Source organism: Leptopilina heterotoma, unplaced genomic scaffold, assembly GCF_015476425.1.
Source record: "Leptopilina heterotoma isolate Lh14 unplaced genomic scaffold, ASM1547642v1 Lhet_237, whole genome shotgun sequence".
Classification (NCBI taxonomy): domain Eukaryota; kingdom Metazoa; phylum Arthropoda; class Insecta; order Hymenoptera; family Figitidae; genus Leptopilina; species Leptopilina heterotoma.
The window spans coordinates 1,993,963-2,015,315 of record NW_025110953.1 but is presented as its reverse complement, the minus strand read 5'-3'; the positions used below and the strand labels follow the sequence as shown (position 1 = coordinate 2,015,315).

The window sequence follows — 21,353 nt, the reverse complement described above, 5'->3', positions numbered from 1 at the left end:
GAATACTTTATTAAAATTTTATTACAATTTTTGAAAATAATTGAATTTCTACGAAAAATTGTAATATGTATAATTATAACAATAATTAATTTCTTATGAAGAAATTGCATTAAAATTATTTAAAATATTTCAATTTCTATGAAGAATTCAATTATTTCAAAAAAAAACTTTTAATAAAATTCTTATTAAGAATTCAATTATTAAAAACAGAATTCTTCGTAGAAATTTAATTATTTTCAGAAAACGGTAATAAACTCCTGAGTAAAAATTCAAATATCAAATAAATATATCTAATATTAAAATTTTTCAAGAAAATTCAATTTTTTCTAAAATTTTAAATAAATTATTAGCACAGAAATTTAATTATTTTCAAAAAATGTTAATTACATTCTTAATAAGAATTCAATTATCTTTATAAATATTTAAACTTTTCTCAAAAATTTACAAAAAAATTCTTTGCAGAAATTTAATTATTTTCGAAAAATTTTAATTAAATTTTTAGCAAGAATTCAATTATCCTGATAAATATTAAAATTTTTCTTAAAAATCCAATTTTTTCGAAAAATTTTTATTTAATTCTTATCAAGAATTATATTGCTGTCTTTATAAATAATAAAATTCTTCTCAGAAATTCAATATTTTCAAAAATTGTAATGAAAATCTTTGCAAAAATTCAATTATTTTCACAAGTAACGAAATTCTTCACAAGAATAAAATTACTTTCAATACAATTTTAATAGAATTTCTCGACGAGATTCAATTATTTTTAAAAATTGTAATTAAAGTCTTTGAATGAATTCAATTATTTTCAAAAATTTTAATAAAATTCTTTATAAAAATTAAATTATTTACAGTATAATTTTAATTAAATTTCTTCAAAGAATTCAAGAATTATATCAACATTTTTGAGAATAATTGAATCTTGACTAAGAAATTTTATTAAAATTGTACTGAAAATAATTGAATTCCAGTTAAGAATTTTGTTATTTATGAAATTAATTGATTCTTGCTAAGAATTTTATTAAAAATTTTGATAATTGAATTTCTGCGAAAAATTTATTAAAATTATTAATATTTATTATTATTATTATTATTATTATTATTATTATTATTTATTAATTATTATTTATTAAAATTTTTTTAAATAATTGAATTCTTGCCATGAATTCTGTAATTTATGAAAATAATTGAATTCTTGCTAAGAATATCATTGAAAATTTTTAAAATAATTCAATTCTTGCCTTGAATTCTGTTATTTTTGATAATAATTGAATTGTTTTAAAAACTTTAATTACAATTTTTTAAAATAATTGAATCATGACAAGAAATTTTATTAAAAATTGTATTCAAAATAATTGAATTCCTGTGAAGAATTTTGTTATTTATTAATATAATTGAATTCTTGCTAAGAATTTTATTAATAATTTTGCAAATAATTGAATTGCTTCGAAGAATTATATTATTTATAAAGATAATTGAATTCTTGCTAAGATTTTTTGCCACAATTTTTGGAAATAAATGAATTCTTGATAGGAATTTTTTACTAAAATGTTTAGAAAGAAATGAATTCTTGATAAGAATTTTATTAAAATATTTAATAATATCTAATAATTAAATTTCTGCAAAGAATTTTTGAATTTTGAATTTGTTAAAAAATTTTCAAAATAATTGTATTCTTGCGATGAATTCTGTTATTTTTTAAAATAAATTAATTCTTGCGATGAACTGTGTTATTTTTTAAAAGAAATTAATTCTTGTGATGAATTATGTTATTTTTTAAACGAAATTAATTCTTGCTAAGAATTTTATTAAAACATTTGAGAATTGAATTTCTGCGAAGAATTTTATTAAAATTTTTAAAAATAATTAAATTCTTGCAATGAATTATGTTATTTTTTGAAAATAATTGTATTCTTGCGATGAATTCTGTTATTTTTAAAATAAATGAGTTCTTACGATGAATTCTGTTATTTTTGAAAATATATAAATTCTTTCCATGAATTCTGCTTTTTATGAAAATAATTGAATTCTTGCGATGAATTCTGTTATTTTTGATAATAGTTGTAATCTTTCAAAAACTTTAATTGCAATTTTTAAAAATAATTGCATGTCAAGAAATTTTATTAAAAATTGTATTGAAAATACAATATAATATTATTATCTTTAAAGATAAAAGTAATAATAATTAATTACTTATTTTTATTTATAATTATAATAATTATGAAAATTATAATCTTTTTGTAATTTTCTTGTCAACTATTTTTAGACAATAATTCACTTTTTCATCAATTTTAACGGAAAAAAATACAGTGATTCCCAAAATTGTTAATTTTCGTTTAAAAATTAGAAAAGCGAAGAGAGGATTAACAAAAACAACTAAATGCATAACATACGTATTCATTATTTATGAATTTACATCGTAATATAATATTATTTTTCTAAACACAACGCTAACATATACTTCTGTATCTTTTCCATTACAATCGTAAACGATATCAGCGTTCAATTTAATTACAAAAACTGCACAGTATAACATGTTTCAAAAAATATGATATCTCTGTTTATCCTGTAGTTGAAATACGTTTTCTTAATTTCTTTTTAAAATTTTCTTTCTTTTTTTTCAATAAATGTTTTCAACAACGGGAAATGCACGTATCACATTTGCATTGCTCTGTTAATTGGACTAAGCGTAGATTAGCAACGATTCATACCATACTCTTAAATCAGATAAATGCTTCTTTCTTGAGGAACGAATTAAATGTACAATTGAATAATTCCAGATGTAATAAAAAAAATGAGGAAAAATATTCTCCTCATTATTACACCAGGTTATTCAATTTTTCAAAACTTTAATTATTAATTAATTCAAAATTAAAAATAAATCTCTATAAAATAAACGCACTTTTGTAAATTAGTAATTAGTGAATGTAAAGTTGACTTTTTTTTTAATGTCTTCTCGCTCATCAAAGATAAAAACACCTATATAAAATACATTCAAATCTGACGATTTCAATCGTTTAACATCCGACACATTCTTAATTCTAGATCAAAAAAAAAATAATAATTCTCGTAATTAGGAAACAAACGTCCTAGAAATGAAGTATCAACAATATTATGTCAGCGCTTGAACTTTGGAAGGAATCTTGCACATTTCTTTCGGTATCACTACGTATTGGTTAAAGGCGCATATTTCTTGATTTACAGTTACTTAACAACTAGTCAGTTTAATTGTTTATCGTCAAAACAGTTAATGAACTGTTTACATAATTTTAAAACGATCAACACCTTAACAAAGGTTTCACGTTTTGCTCATTTTTAAAAGAAAGAGAATTTAAAAGAAACTTTTTAAATACTTTTTTCTACTTTATCGAATCAAACAGAACTAAAGTATTTTTTTCCATAATTTTTCTTTTTCAAAAAGTATTATTTCTACTTTCAACAAATTTCTTTTGTTTTCGAGAGGCAATAATTCAGTTGTTTTTGTTTTAAAACATTTAAAAAGCTATCGCTTATAATTTAAAAACATGTTAACAAATATTTTAAATTTAAAAAGAAATTTTCGAAAATTAATTTCTTTTGTAACAATTTCTATCAAGAGTACTTTAATAAATTGTAAATAAATTATTGAAAATAATTTCACTTTTGTGTGAATTTGTACACAATATCAAATATAAATTTCTATATAATTCACACAAATTGAAAATTATATTAATGAACCAGCATTTAAATTTCTTTTAAATTTGAACATTTTTTTGTTTTGAAAATGAAAAATCAGACGATTTTTCAATAGACTAAGGGCAAGCATTCGCAATATCGTTTTAAGAGAATCACTTCATCGAAACTAACATTTCTACATTCCAATTTCGAAAGCTCGTGAAGACGCCAGAGATAAAATATCCGATTGCGTTATACAAAATTTTTTTTTCTCAATATAGGATGTTAAAAAAACTCCAAGTCACAAGCTTATTTTAATAGATAAGGCACTTTCTTTTAAACCTGTTTTGTTTTTTGTTAAAATTTCGATGGCTAATGTTAACAAACACACTTAGAAATCTATAATTTATCAGACTTAGTTTAAATAAGGTAAATTTTCTTTCTTTCAGGCACTGAATTTTATTTTATTGAATACTCGTGAGCGAAGAAATTATGAATAAAAATTTCGTTAATTTTTTCTTATCTTTTCAAAAGAAGTTTGCCTGCTCTTCATAGAAAAGACAATATCAGGCTACAAAAAAAAAAAAAAAAAAAAAAACGAAAAAAATTCAAGTTGGAATGATAAAAAAAATATATATAAATTTTCTTCCATTAGAAACAGAGAATATACCCATACGATAGGTAAAACTTCTGCTTTTCAAAATAAAAACATCAACTTCGTACTTTTCTCAATCAAGTATAAAATACAATTATTATTGAGTTTGGTCCCAACTCAGTGGAATAATGTCATTCTCTATATGCTTGATTAAATGCACAAAAAAATATTTATAAAAAAAAATATATATATATTCTTGTTTTATAAACTCCAGTAATTCTCAAAAAAACTTTGAGAAATCTCTCTCTATATATATATGGATAAATGTCCCAGCAGATTGAAAAAAATACTTTGCATAAAATATATTCCATCAAGTTTGGAAGAACGATCAGAAAAAAAATAGATTTCAAAATCTCAACGTTCAAATAAAGAAAATTCTTTTCTTTAAACAAGAAATAAAAAAATGTCAAATAAATAAATTCAAAGACAAATTTTTATATTTTAAAGAAATTTTACATTCTTTTTTTTCTCTAAAATTTCTAATGAATAAAATGAATAAAATTTATTTGAACGTTAAGAATAATAAGATAGAAAATATTTTGTTGATCTTCTAGAGTATTGTCCTTTTGACGTTCACTATTTCCACGTTCATACTTGAAAGCATTGCGATTGATGAGCGTAGAAATGAGAAGGTATTATAATCTTCTTCATTTTTATTTTCATTTTGTTAATGCAGACCTCGACCCTGCGCGTCTTATACTCTAGTTAAAAAAGTTTTGTTACTAAGTTGGAAGGCGAAGTAGCGCATACTTCAAATGTGGAAGATCGTGAAAATCTCAGATTTGCGCTGGTTCAACATAATTTGCTGGCAACATTCCGTGATGACCTGTACGTTGCACAACTCCAGTCATCCATCCTTCGTCAATTGCTGTACAATTAATGATCAAATCGCCATCGCAAAAGCTCACCTCGTCAACGTCCTGTGCCTCGTAATCGTACATCGCTCGATAAACACGCTAAAATAATTATCACACAATTAATCACAAACTTAACATTTAATAATTCTTCGTGTGGAAATTTTTATTTCCTCAAAAATTAAACAAAAACTATTCTCTTCTACAATATTCTAATATAAAATAGAATAGAATAAAATATAATAATAATAATTTTTTATAATAATTAATTCTATAATAATCTTTTATTTTCAAATATAAACTTCAATTTTTGATTCAATTATTTTTATAAATAGTAAAGTTTTTGCAGGAATTCAATTATTTTTTACAATTTTTTTTGGAAAGAATTCAATTACTTTCTAAGATTTCAATAAATTCCTTGAAACAATGCAATTTTTTATAAACACAGGATTGACACAAAAATTAAGTTTTGTTTTTCCTTGACTTTACCTTGATTTCCAGACAAAATTTTACCTTTTTCCCTGACCTAGAAGAATACTCTGATTCACTATAAAAATGATTAGATACTCAAAAAAACGATTTATTACATTTATTTACGAATTTCTTGAATTGCAAAATTATTCAAAAACACCAATAACGTCGTTTTTAAATAAATATTTAATCATTATTATTTTTTCATAGAAATTAAGATTTTCAAAAATTGCAAATTCAAACCTTTTTGAAATTCAACAACTTTTAAGAATATTGTTATAAAACATGAAGAAATCGATTACTCCGAGTGATAAAATCATTATTTTATATTATAAGACTATTGTTACTGTAACTTTTTCAAAATTATTTTTATCATTTTAATTCAATTATTATTTTCTAGAATTTATAACTAAATTCTTTTTTAAATAAATTATTTTTACTAATTTTTGACAAAATTTTTTGAGAATTTTCAAATCCATTTGTTTGTAATTCAATTTTACGAAATTTCGATAATTCGGATATTCTTCAATTAAATACACTTATAATAAAAAATAAAAACTTCAAATAATTCAAAAAAAAAATTCAATTAAACTTTTTGAAAAAAATTAATTCTACAAAATTGTTTGTTAAAAATATGAAAAATTCAGATTTTCAAAGACTTTAATTTGAAATCTTTTTCAAAATTGACGCTTTAATGCTTCTAATATTCAATTATTATCTAAAATTTTAACTAAAATTCATTTCTAAATCAATTTTTATTAGAAAATTCTACGAGAATTCAATTATTTAAATAAAACAGTTAATAATTTATTGACTAATTGAATCTTTCTTAAAATTGAATTCTCATCAAGAATTTTATCAACAAATTTTTAAATAATTGAATTCTTTCGACCTATTTTAAAAAATTTTTTAAGAATAATTACATTTTTCGAGGAATTCAAATAAAATTGAGTTAAAAATAATTGAAATTCTGTGATGAGTTTTATTATTTATGAAAATAATTGAATTCCTAAAAAGAATTTTATTATTTTTGAAAATAATTAAATTATTGCAAAGAAAATTATAAAAAATTTGTAAATAATTGTATTCCAATGAAATTTTTATTATTTATAAGAATAAATAAATGTTTGCGTAGAATTTTATTAGAATTTTCTTTAAATAATTGAATTCTTTTGGAAAATTTTATAAAAATAATAGATATTGAAAATCATTGAACTGAAGAAAATTTTTGAAAATAATTTAAAATTTGCCAAGAATTTTATAAATCTATTATTTTTAAAAATTAATTAAATATAAATAAAAAGTTCAACTAATTTCAGAAGAATTTGATTTATTAAAATTTTTCAAAAATCTATGTTCTGTTATAAATGAAACTCTCTTAAAATGAAGGTTTTTTTTATTAGAATTCGTGGTAATTTTACTGATTGGTAAAATTACTGATTGGTTAAAATTAAAATATTAAAATAAATAGAAAGATAATATAAATGTTCTTGGAAATTTACATAATTCAAAGTTTTTAATTTAATATAAAATTAATAGAAAAATAATTAAAATTTTGATAGAAATTTCCAAAGTTTAAATTTTTGAATTTAATTTAAAATTAATAGAGATAATTAAAATTTTGATAGAAATTTCCAAAGTTTAAAATTTAAATTTAATTTCCGTTTGATTAAAATTAAAATATTAAAATAAATAGAGAGGTGATTTAAAATTTTGATGACCTAAATTAAAAATCAACTAGAATATTGAATTACTAAATTTGTTATGAACAATAAAAATTATACATTAAATAAAAGTTGAATAACTTACAATTGAATTAAAATTTGAAGATTAAATTAGAATTGAAATGAATTTCAATTTTTATAATTTACAATTTTAATTAAGAAAGTACTTCAAGTAACTTAAATTCAAATTAATTGAAATTTGAACCAAATAAATTTTAATTAGGTTTTGATAAATTGAAACTTGGATCAATTGAATCATTTATAAATAACAAAAAAGGTGAAAATCCACAATTTTGTGATCGATGTGTTAATTTACACTCGGGAACATTAGAAAAATTTTTTCTTTAAACAATTAATTTTTTTCACCAATTCTGTGTTCTTTTTTGTTTTTGACATTGTAAATTCAATTCTTTTTGAAAAATATTGTATCGAAAAATTAAACGAATCATAAAAAAAGAAAAAGTTAAAAAATTATCAAAATAGGCGACAAATTGTGATCCTTAAATAAAATTTAAATTTATAGAAAGTATAGAAACAATAATTGATAATTTGAACGTTCGAAACTTTAGGATCATGATTATACAAACCCCTGAGGTTGGAGGTGGAGGAGGTGGTTGATGTTGAGTTACGTGATTGTTGTTCATGGCAGGCGTCAAAGAACCATAATATTCATTTACTGGATCAATATCAGCAACGGATCCAATTTTTCTAACCGGTGGATTCGTCACTAAAATAGAATAAATAACTTAGTATATAATCGCTAAATAAAAGTGGAGAAAAAAATCATGCATTCAAGAATTGAAAAAAATATAGCATACGTTTCAAAAAAAAAAATCAAATGAACTTACTTTATTTGTAGGGCATTCAGTTTTCAAATAAATAAACTTATATTCAGTTCTTCAAGCGCTCACAAACATTATGAATATTAACAAAAAAAACTCAGTTATCGTAACATTAATGATTAAAATTTCATTAACATTACATAACGAAACATTAATTTTTGAAGAAAAAAATTGAAAACTATCAATTCAGAAAATTCAAAACTCAAAATATTTTCTCCTTGCAAACGAGAGAAATAATGCACACACCAAGCACACAAATAAAATGATATTTCACGTTTTTTCAAAATAAGCGGAAAAGTAAGCGTTAAAAAAATTGTTATATTGCCCCATCGCACTGTCAATATCACCAAAAAAGAATAAAACATTCGATCCATATTTTAATGCGTATTAAAAATGTTACTTTTTTCTTAAATCTTGTTAAAAAAAGAATCAGACATGCAGAAAAAAACTGTATTAAAAAAATTGAAAGAAAGAATTGGAATATTTTCAAGAACAAGCTTCAAATAATTCAGATTCTATACAATAAAAAGATGAGTCCTATTTTAAGGCCAACTTTCAAACTTATCTCAAAATAAGTTTCTTTCTTTTTACTGCGCATATAGAAGAAAAATTGTTAAAACAATAAATTAGAAAAAGTCCAAAGATATAACAAATTATTTCTAAAATTCTAATTTACAATATTTTTAATTTTACTACAAAAAATTAAAATATAAATTTTATTTTAAAAAATTAAAATTAAAATTAGTTCTTTTAATTTTAATATTTTCAATAATTCAATTTATTTCTAAAGCGAAAAATAATTTTAAAATTAGTTAGTTAACCGCAAAATTTTTCTATACATAAAATTTCCCAACAAATTTTCCACTTTGTATAACTAGAAAATTTGTTATATTTTAAACCTCGCGCCATTAAATTTGAAATCTTTCTTAAAATCCAAAAATTTTACGGTTACTTTAAAAACAAAATTCGATTTTTTGTAATTTGCGAGTTAAAAAAAGAGGGAAGAGACGACCAAAGATTATAAATATCGAAAACAAAGAATAAAAATAATCTCAAGTGAAAAACACAAAAAAAGAAAGAAATGTAAAAGAACAAAAAGAAAAAAATTAAAACTAGTGGTAAAAATAAAAATCATATTTATAATAAAGAAAAGTAAATAAAAAATAGAAGAAAACAAGATTAAAGTAGGAAAAAAAATCAATAAAAGAATGAAGTTTCTCGAGTGATTATTATGATCATTGAAAATAAATTTAGAAAGCACTCTCTGAACAAAAAAAAAAAAGAAAAGAAAAGAAAAGCAGACAGATGAATATTGCAGGACAAAGATATAAATATAATGCAGCAATTGATGCAGCGGAGCAAAATCTCACCTGGACCTTTGTCACTTGTATAAATGACAGTTGTAGCAGCTTGTCTAGCCGAATATGGACTTGGTCTAGCTTCACTAAGAGGATCATAATCAGCAATTCTGCCAGGTGCCCTTTGAACAGGCGAATGAGCTGTTGGAGGTGGTACTGGATTTGCGTTTACATTCGGTGTTGGCGTAATTGTACCATCTGGATATTCTACATATTCTAAGCAACAAAGCACAAGAAAGCTATTCTAATAAAAAGCTCTTCGAATTTTCTCATTTACGAATTGTATATAACATAATTCAAAAACAAAAAAATATCAAGCTAATTAACTGCTAAAATATAACATAAAATTAATGATTTTGTAATTTTTTAACTATAGGGTTGCCACAAAAATCTCTAATTTTCATGTAGAATTTTGACTTTCTTCCCCGACCCTAAAGAATATTTTTATTATTCTAAAAATTACTGAATACACAAAAACATTTCTAATAAATTATTTGTGAATCTTTTTACTGTAGACTTCTTCGTAAACATCAATAGGTTTTCTAGATAAACATTAATTCACTATCCACAGGAATTAAGATTTTCAAAAAATTAAAATTTTAATCCTTTCAAAATTCAATAACTTACAAGAATTGCTATACTGTAACTTCACAATTATTTTCATCATTTTAATTCAATTAATATTTTCAAGAATTTTTAATTAAAAATCTTTTCTAGATCAATTAATTTTAATAACATTTGAGAAAGCTCTTTGAATATTCAATTTTTAAAAGAAAAAAGATAAGTTCGCCTAAAATAATTTCAAAATCCACTTGTTTACAATTCAATATTACCAATTTTCGATTATTCGAAATTTTTTTAATTAAATTAAATAGAATATTCAAAATTAAACTAATTTCAAAAAATTTTGAATGAAAATCTTTCAAAGAACTAACTTTTTTAGAATTTTTAATTAAAATTATTTAAAATTCAAAATTTTCAATTTGAATCCTCTTGAAATCCAATTATTTACAAAAATTGTAAACGCAACTCCTAAAAATTCAATGAATAAAATTTAATCAAATTTTAGAAAATTTCAATTATTTAAAAAAATTTCAATTACTTGATTATGAAAATTCAATTATCTTTAAAAAAAATAGTAATTGAAATATTTTATACATCAAATTTTTCAGAATTTTAAATAAAATCTTTCGAAAATTCAATTTTTAAACCAATTTATAATTTAAATACCTATTTTTGAAATTAACTAATTAATAAAATTAATAATTTTAGATGCAATTTGGACTCTTTAATGCGCCTTTTTATACAAATATGAATAAATTTGATTGAGCCTAAAAAATGTAATTATTTATTTAATTCAATGTTTTTTTAATCTAGCTAATGAAATTCGTTGACAAATTTATTTTTCATTCGATTTGCCAAAATTTAAATTGTATATCTTTAAAAAATTGAATAAAAATTTCTTAAAAATCATAATTCATTTTACAATTTTAAATAAAAATTTTTAAAGCGTAACTAATTTAATTTAAATAATTATTTAATTATTATTAATTTTTTTGCAGCAATTGATTTTTAAAAAATTTTGATTTAAAACCTTTTGAAGTTCGATTATTTTTTTGAAAATATTTTTAAAAAAGTTTGCACTAGAAACTAAATTTTTTTTAGTAATTCTAGAGATTTTATATTTTTCCCGTAATTTCAATGAAATTCCCTGAAATTTCCCTGACACGTGTGTGTAAAATTGAATAAAATATTCATAAAAATATTTTTTTTTTTTAGTAACTGCAACGCTTTATTATTTCTTTTTAAAATCATTAAGATGAATTATTGAAAATATATAACGGAAAAAATTCAAAATTTTTTGACAATATTAGAATTATTTAAAATAATTTTTGGAAAATATTAAAAAAAAATAATCAAGTTTTTGAAAAAATTTAAATATAAAAATGAAAATGAACGATTTTTCCAAAAATGTTCATAAGTCTAATAAAACACATTTTTCTAAATTCTAATTTAATTTTTTTTTGGATAATTATAATTTTATTTTTCGTAAATAATTGAATTTTTTAAAAGAATTTTTGATATTGTTTTCAATCAAATTTTACAAAATTTCAGTTGTTTAAAAATTTTTTAATTAGTTCAAAAATTTAATTATCCTAGAAAAATTAATTAAAAATAAATTTTGAAATATTTGACTATTTATTTTTTACACTATAAAAATCAAAGTAATTTGCCGAAAAAGTCTTATTTTTTAAAAATAATTATTGAAAAAAGTCGTATTTGCTGAAAATAGTTGAAAAAAAGTCCAAAAAGTCGAAATATCCGAAACCAGCTTCAATTATTATCAGAAAAAGATAAAAATTTAAAGTTTTATATTAAAATTCATGGTGATTTCAAAGTTTATAAGGCGAGAAAAAAAATTCAAGAATATTTAAATGTTTGGAATATTTTTGAAAAACTAGAATTTTTTTTATCTGTTTTTGGAAATTTAATGCTTCTTCTTCTTTTGATAAATTTCTCTAATTTTTTCCTGACTTCATTGATCAATTTTACGTTCCTAATTTTTTCCCGAATTCCCTAATTTCTCTAATCAGTGGCAACCCTAAATTTATAAACGGAAAAAAAAAATTCACAATTAAAAAAGAAAATACGCAACAGATATAAAAATACATACAATGGTTACAAATTCCTCCTCTACGAGGAAGCAAAAATAAAAATTGACATTTATAGGCAATTACAAAAACAAGGAAAACAATTTTTTTTCAAAGGAAACAATTACAAATGGAAAATAATAATAAATTATAACCAATTCGTTACGAAAACAAATATTTTTAAAAAGTGGTTTTGTTGAAAAACACAAAAAGCGAATCAACGTTTCAAGAAAGGAAATATGAATTTTTATACAGACAAAAAAAATATTTACCGATTTGTTCACCATTTTCACCAGTCATAGTCCTTTTTTGTTCCATAATTGCCTTTTTCTGGAGTTCACCATGATAGGCAACGTTCGATATTATCTTGCTGTTCTGTTTAATTCTCAATGTTTCTGGGTCGTCTGCTACCTGGGTGAACTTGCCCTTTGCTTTCTCAAACTCCGCATGATATTTTACATTACTTTGAATTTTTGTGTTTTCAGCGATACGTTTCAACTCTGGAGTCTCCGCCATTGTCGTCGCTTTTGCTTTTGGTATATGCCTGTGGAAAAGAGGGAGAAATTAGAAATAAAATTCAATAAACATACTGAATATAAAACGAAAATAAATATTTAATAAATTTCGAATAACAAAAATGGAAAAATAACACTTTATTCTAAAAAGAGGATTTCTCTTCCCATCTGCTAAACTCGGTCGAACAAATGGGGGCGAATGTTAATTATTATCTAGGTTCGTAATTTTTTCAAAGACCACAAGAAGAGAACTAATTTTTTCCTTTTCTGTAATTTTACAACTCGAGGAATATCTTTTTAATTTTATACATTTTTTTCATGAACAAAACTTTTTGTACAATAACAATTTTCAGGACTGATTGAAGACTTTCATGGCTTTCTGAGCTTGAAAATCAAGTCATAAGATCATAAAATTTTTGCATAATAATTTTCAGTCGTAAAAAGTGGAAAAAATCTCAGTATTGTCGAGGTATAAATTTATTGATAATTTTGTTATTTGCAATAAAAGTGTATGGGATTAGAGAGAGAGAGTGAGAGTGAGAATATGTTTACAGTGAAAATGAACATTAACGAGACAGTGTAATCGCAATAGATGCGGTCAACGACACACTCTTATCGCAGACATCCTCTGGAAATGGAGATCATCGCTGAAGCATAAACTTCATCGCTATGGGAATACAAATGAGCGAATGAGTGCTTTCTCTCTCTTGATGACAATTACACGTGTAGGTATGACAGCATTGTTCAATGGAATTAGAATGACGCTGCAAACCACCTTAATTACTCCTTCCAGGAAGTCAAGTCAGAGGAAGACTGATTATTAATACCGCTTCATTATTCCTTTATTAAAGACACATTTTTTTCCAAGCAGATAAAATAGTAGACTTATTTCAAAGCAGTGTACTCTATCAAGATATAAATATATATACACACATCCAAGTATATAATGTACAGTAAAGGATCACTTTGCAGACATTGAATTACAGACGATTGTGAACTATAAGATTCTCACGAAAGCCACTTAACTGATTTTTACAAACAATCTTCTTCATATACATAAAATCAAATGTAAGCTACGTGCCAACCTGTAAAAAATCAGATCAAATAGATTAAAATCAAAGAGACAATTAAAAAGTTCGTTCTGTTTTTTGCATTTTTTGAGTGAAAATACGAAAAGAGGATTCTCAACTATTGATATTTACTGAAGCTGAAGTCAACAAATGTTTTTAAAAAACCGAAAAATAATTTTTTTCGATTTAAATTCATATCGAACATTGATGTTTACAAATTTTTAAATGAATTAATTGCTACTTCAAGGACAATTGCACAAAAATAACACGAATTCGAAGCTAAAATAAAATACATCTTCACATTATATTTTTGTTTTCGTTTTAAATCGTTACCGGCTTCAATCTCATGATATTTAATCCAAAATGGATTAAACACTAAAAATAATTTAATTTATTTTTGAATATTTCAAAAATTAAAAAAAAAATATTCCGACAAACTGATTTCGATTTTACATAATTAAAATTGAATTCTCTATTCAAGAAGAGAAATCTGCCAAGAAACATAACAATTTTAAATACCTAGAACTAATTTCTGTTTTTATTTTCGTTTTCAGAGTTTCAACAAAAATTTTATTTTTGCCTGATTGTTTAAAAATTGAATAAATAAAATTACTTTAATTATTTTTTAAAATTGAATTCAATTCTTCAAAAAATCGATTATTTAAAAAAATTGTATTATCATAAAAAATATTAAAATACAATCCTTCCTCTAGAAGAAAGTAATTTTTAAAAATCTCAATGATTTTCAACATAACTTTACAAAATTTCAATTACTTATTTTCAAAAATTAAATCACTTAGAAAAATAGAATTAAAATATTTTAAAACCTTACTTTTTCAGAACTTTAAATAAAATTCAAATTATGTTTAAAAATTTTTCAATTAATTATTGTCAAAAGCTCAATTATCTTCAAAAATATAATTGGAATTTAAAAAAAAAACTACTTTTTCAGAATTCTAAATCGCAAATTCTTCGAAATTTCAACTAATTTAAATATTTTTCAATGAATTATTTACAAAAATGTAATTATCTTACAAAAATTGAATTGAAATTAAAAAAAACTTTATTACTTTCAAAGTAATATTAAATTTTAATTATTAAATAATTAATTAATTATTAATTAACTGTTATTAAAATTTCTTTAATAGTTTTAAAAAATATAAATAAAAATTTAAAATAATTAATTTTTTTTTAATTTGAAAAACAATTCTTCGAAATTTTTAAAAATTTGTTAATTTATTATTTTCGAAAATTTGTTAAATTTATTAGGTTATAATTATAAAAATGTTTAAAAACGACAAGTTTTTGTCCTCATCTTTATACTTTGTAAAGGGTTGATCGCCCGTTTATACATCTAAATAAATAAATAAATAAATTTAATTGCCTTAAAAAAAATTAATTAAACTTCTTAAAAATTCTAACTTTTTCAAAAAAGTTTAAATAAAATTCTTGGAAATTTCTGTAATTTATTTATTTTTAGTTAATTATTTTGAAAAATTTAATTATCATAAGAAAATAGAAGTAAAACTTTCAAAATACTTCACTTTTTCAGAATTTGAAATGAAATTTTATTCAAATTTCAATTATTTAAAAACTTTTTAATAATTTATTTTCTAAAACTTTATTATCTTCAAAAATGTAAATGAAATTTAGAAAAAACTACTTTTTAGAATTCTAAATTGCAAATTCGTCGAAATTTCAAGTAACTTAAATATTTTTCAATGAATTATTTACAACAAATTCATTTGTCTTAAAAAGCATATAACTGAAATTAAAAACACTCCATCATTTTCAATAGAAATTCACAACATAACAATCATTAAAAAAATAATTATTTTCAAAAATTTTAATTATATTTAAAAAATACAATTAAAATTTCGAAAAAATAGTTTTCTCAGATTTTTAAATGAAATTCATCAAAGTTTTAGTTATATTTAGAAATTATTCAATTAATTACTTTCAAAAATTGGAATATAAGTTTTTATGATCCACAAGTTTTGAACGTTCAAATGAACAAAACACTTTTTATTAGAAATGTTTTTATAATTTATTGTTTGCAATAAAAATTAAAAACTTAAATTTTACACTTAGAAACTTTATAATTCATTTATTTTATATCGACAAAAAATTATTGTAATAAATATTTAAATTAAAAAATAAAATAAATAAATTTCGTTCATTTGAACGTTCAGAACTTTAGGATCATAAGTTTTTTAAAAAAACCTAATTTTTTAGAATATTAAATAAAATTCTTTGAAATTTATTCAGATGTAATTTAAATATTTTTTATGTTTTTAACACAAAAAAATGTATTAATACATTCAACTGTGTCTTTTTGTATAATTTTATAATTGAAAATAAATTCAAATAAATTTTATCTAAACTTCAATTAGTGACAGTAATTAGAAAGAAAATCAAGTTTTCCTTTTAAAAATCAAAGTAATTTTAAAAGTTACTAAAATGAGAAAAGAATACGTCGGTGAAGTTATCAACGTTTATAATCTACGATTGAAATAATCAAAAATTTTTGAATAATTTTTTTCAGACATCTAAGTTTTCAAAATATACCTATAATTGATAAGTTTTTAAATTATTTAAATTCTGTAAAATTCTTTTGAAAATAATTGACTTTTTTCCAAAAGTATATTTCATTAAAATTTTTGAAAATTAAAATAAAAAAAATTTTATATTAAATTTAAATTGAATTTTTATTTATTTAAAATAAAAATGAATTTTTGAAGAATTTTAGTTAATTAAAACCTAAATTAATATTAGTTTTTAATTTGACTGTATTCTCAAAAATTTTAATGGAAAATGAAGAATGAAAATTAATGAAAATTATTAGTAGCGTTAAAAACTTGTGGATCATTTTAATTAAGTGTATAATAATTTGATAAATTCCCTTTCTAATTTTTTGAAAAAGGAAATTTTTATCAATAATTGTTAATTTCTTTTTTCGTTGCTTTATGTATATAATTTCGCTTACATATTCATTGACTTAGTATTTCTGCATCGAGTATAATCGGTACTCGATGTTGGGATTGCATAACTTGCAGTTATAATGCCTGGGCGAGACCGTAAAGTTTCCATATATGGAAAACGAACTCGTGACACAAATCTCGATTACTGAACAATGAATTTGTTTCACTTTAACCTGCATCTTCTAAATATTTCTACTGACAATCGTATGTCATTAGTTGCTTAGAGCCCGAACGGTATTTATTAATTATTAATTATTACAAGTCAGGGAAATTGGAAAAATTAGAAAAAAAACGGAGAAAGTGAAAAAGTTCAAGAAAAAGAGGAAAATATAAGGAAATATTATCGAAAGTAGGAAAGAAATATCAATTTTTTATACGATTATTTACAAAAATTTAATTATCTTAAAAAATAGAATTGAAGTAAAAAAAACTTTATTATTTTAAAAAGTTTATAATTTTTTTTTATATTATTAAATAAAATTGTCAAACAATTTTGAAAAATTGATAGAAAATCGATTTCTCGCCAATTAATTGAAGAGTGTTCGCACAACTAATATTTAGAATGAAACAATTACATAAGACAATCACATTGTATAAACAATTACAATGATAATTAAGTGTGAATTAATTCAGTCTTGAGTAATCAAGTGTCAAACATACAATTATACTCAATTGAGAGTGAGAGATTAGAATTTTTCCCAGGCTTTGATTCGATTTGCAATCGCGACCTTGAAATATACGCAATCTTAGAATCGGAACGAATCGAGAAAATCAGTCCTCATGAAATATGTCCCATAAAATTCGCATCTATCAGCAATTGTTAATATTTTCAAACTTAAATACATCGTTGTCGTTTTTATTCTACAGAATTTTGTAAAAAAAAAAGAATTATTCACTTTAGTATTTTACTAAAATTTTGAATTTTCAAGTGAACAAAACATTTTTTTCTGTTCTATGACGTTCACGACGTTTATAAACAATGATTCAAAAGAAAAAATATTTTTTTATTAAAATTTTTGGCTAAAAACTTTTTGTAACAATTTTAACTGTTTAAAAACGTAAAATTTTCGTTAAAAATTCAACAAATAAAAAATTTGTCTGTCCAGGGCTCGAACCAGTGAAAGTATTTAAAAATACGGACTTTACGAACCAAAAATGAAAAATTACGGACCAATAATTGCTGACAAAAATATAACCAGACCGAGTCAAATAAGAGAACATTTTTAATTAAAAATATAAATTAAATTTTTCATAAGTATAAAACGTGAAGATATCGATAACTCCGAGTCTTCGACTCGGAGTCATCAATTTCTTCATGTTTTATAATAATTAAAGATGACCGAGAGATAAAATCAATTCAATTATTATTTTCAAGAATTTTCAACTAAAATTCTTCTTTAAATCGATTATTTTTAGTTTAAGAAAAAATTCTTTGACAATTTTCAAATCCATTTGTTTACAATATTCAATTTTATGAAATTTTAATTATTTGTAAATTCTTCAATTAAATATATATTATAAAATAAAAACTTCAAGTAATATATAAAAAATTTTAATTAGACTTTTTCAAAAAAGTTAATTTCAAAATTCAATTATTTCTAAAAATTTACGCCACTATAATGCTTTTAATATTTAATTATTATGGAAAATTTTAAGTAAAATTAATTTTTAAATCAATTTTTATTAAAAAATTTTACTAGAATCCAATATTATTTAAATACAAAATTATATAATTTATTGAATAATTGAATGTTTCTCAAAAATGAATTCTCATAAAGAATTTTATCAACAAATTTTTAAATAATTGAATTCTTTTGAATTGTTTTTAAAGTGTTTTTAACTCAAATTCTTCTATAAATCCATTATTTTTAATAATTTTTAAAAAAAGTTCTTTGAGAATTTTCAAATTCATTTTGTTTACAATTCAATTTTACAAAATTTCAATTATTCGAAAATTCTTCAATTAAATATATATTAGAAAATACAAAATTCAAAAGAATAATTTCAAGTAAAATTGAAATAAACTGTTTTAAAAAAATTAATTCTTTTGCAGAATATTGTTAGTTGAAAGAATGAAAAATTAAAATTTTCAAGGATTTTAATATGAAATATTTTCAAAATTCAATTATTTCTAAAAATTCAAGTTATAATGCTTTTAATATTCAATTATTATCTACAATTTTAACTAAAATTCATTTTTAAATTAATTTTGATTAGAAAAATTAACGAGAATTCAATTATTTAAATAAAAATAATAATTTATTGAATAATTCAATTCTCATAAAGAATTATATCAACAAATTTTTAAATAATTAAATTCTTTCGACGAATTTTAATAAAAATTTTAAGAATGATTACATTTTTTAAGGAATTTCATTAAAATTGTATTAACAATAATTGAAATACTGCAATGAGTTTTATTATTTATAAAAATAATTGAATTCTTAAAATAATTTTATTATTTACTAAAATAATTGAATAATTGCGAAAAAAATTTATAAAAATTTGTAAATAATTGAATTCCTGTGAAATTTCTATTATTTTATGAAAATAATTGAAGGTTTGCGTAGAATTTGATTAAATTCTTTTTAAATAATTGAATTTTTTTGGAAATGTTTTAGTATATAATATCGTCCACTTTAGTCTAATAATTTTTTTAAATATTGGAGCAGAAAAAATATTCACTTGAACTTTCAAAACTGTAGAAAAATAAATTTTTATTATTGTTTCCTGGATAAAAAATATTTTTTTTCCTTCAATCGTTGGATTATAAACGTTGTGAACTTCATCCACTTCAAAATTATTGTACAAAATTAAAAAGCACTTTTAATTCACAATTTACATCGTTAAGAATTCTTTTCGATATACAAAAAAAAATAATTTGTAATTGTAATACAAATTAATTGTGAAAAAACAAATTAAAAAGTAACAAAAAAGCATTTCATTTGCAAGTTCAAAACTTTAAGGACATAAAGCATTTCTTGAATTAGAATACTAGATGTAAAATTAAAAATAGATCCAATTTGCGGTTTGTTTTAGTTTACAGATGTTTGCTTCTGCATGTGACTAATTTTAAAAGAACCTTCAATGGAATTTTCTCGGATTAATAGAGCCTATTATGAAGATACTAAATTTAGAATTAAAATCATTAAAAGGATGCTGAACTAATTTCGACTCTTTTGGACTTTCTTTACCTGCCTTATTCTCTGTATTTTTCTAACTTTTTTTTACAATCAACTCCTAAATACCTTTGTTATACTTAAAAATATAGTAACTCTCGTATTCTATTCTCCATTAACAAGCTTTTCTCTCCATTAATTAGTCTCGATAGGATTTCAAAATGAGATTTGATAATTAACATCGGTCGCATCATATATAACAATGATCCTTGTTGATAGATACTTCCTTTCTGACTTTTTACTTGTCCTTCGTTTGAAAAGGTTAACTGTGTAACTATTCACGGTGTCACGAACCCGGAACGAGAGTCTAGTCTTCATTTCTGCCTCCTCGAAAAATTACTATACAATAATCTTGCTCTAATTTCGAAATTCTAACTGAGAAGTTACATCTTTTCTATTTTAATATTATCAAACATTACTATATTTTGAATTAAAAAATCTTAAATATTCTATCAATTTTCTTTCTCAAATTTAAAAAATCCATAAGTAGTTACAGTTGCAATTTTTAGAAATAATCAATTATTTTATCACTTATTTTTGCATTTGAAATTGAATTCTCGTACAACTTTTTGATAAGAAATTAGGAATTGATTTGAAAAAGAATTTCAGTTAAAATTTTAGAAAATATTTGAAAAATTGCAGATCTAGTTTTTAGAAATAATTAAATTTCAAAAGATTTTAGAATAAAAGCATTTTGTAATTTGAATTCCTGGTGGACAAATAAATAACACTAAGTATTCAAATATCTATTTAACAAAAATGAATAAAATTTAAAAAATATAATTTAAAAATTCGGAAAAAAGGAGATTTTTAAAAATTCGTAATTAAATATTTTGAAAATAGTTAAATTCCAGAAAATTAAATTTTTAAAAGGTTTTAGATTGAAACTATTATGAAATTTGAATTCCTGTGGTGGACAATTAACAATAAGTATTCAAATATTTATTTAACAAAAATGAATAAAATTTGAAAAATTTAATTTAGAAATTCTGAAAAAAGGAAATTTTTAAAAAATCGTAATTAAAATTTTTTGAAAATAGTTGAATTCTAGAAAATTAAAAAATCTAAATCCTTCAAAAAGATTTAGATTGAAAGTATTTTAAAATTTCAATTCCTGGTGGGCAATTAATTATTTAACAATAAGTATTCAAATATTTATTCAAAAATTTCAAAAAAAAACTTTAAAAAATTGAAAAAATATGAAATTTTCTCAAATTTGACTAAAATTAATTTTATAATTTAAAGAATTTTATTTTGTAAATTTGAAAAATTATTTTTAAATATTATTGTATTTTTTGAAGAATTGTAACTAAAAATTTGGAAAATAATTAAATTTTACACACATTTTTTTCTATTTAAATAATTCAATTATTATCGTTGAATTCTAATAAGAATTGAT

At 21.4% G+C, this 21,353-nt stretch overlaps 1 protein-coding gene across 1 annotated transcript in view; it reads right to left on the bottom strand.

Moving 5' to 3' along the window:
- Positions 1–4,448: 4,448 nt before the first annotated feature.
- LOC122502755 (LIM and SH3 domain protein F42H10.3) overlaps positions 4,449–21,353 on the bottom strand; it is a 36,401-nt gene continuing 19,496 nt past the window's right edge. The window contains exons 3-6 of the mRNA XM_043612949.1: positions 12,482–12,753; positions 9,571–9,774; positions 7,946–8,085; positions 4,449–5,265 (exon numbers count right to left, since the gene is read on the bottom strand). Coding sequence (XP_043468884.1) covers positions 5,086–5,265; positions 7,946–8,085; positions 9,571–9,774; positions 12,482–12,753 — 796 coding nt within the window. The 3' untranslated portion in view covers positions 4,449–5,085. The remainder of the gene's footprint in view (positions 5,266–7,945; positions 8,086–9,570; positions 9,775–12,481; positions 12,754–21,353) is intronic.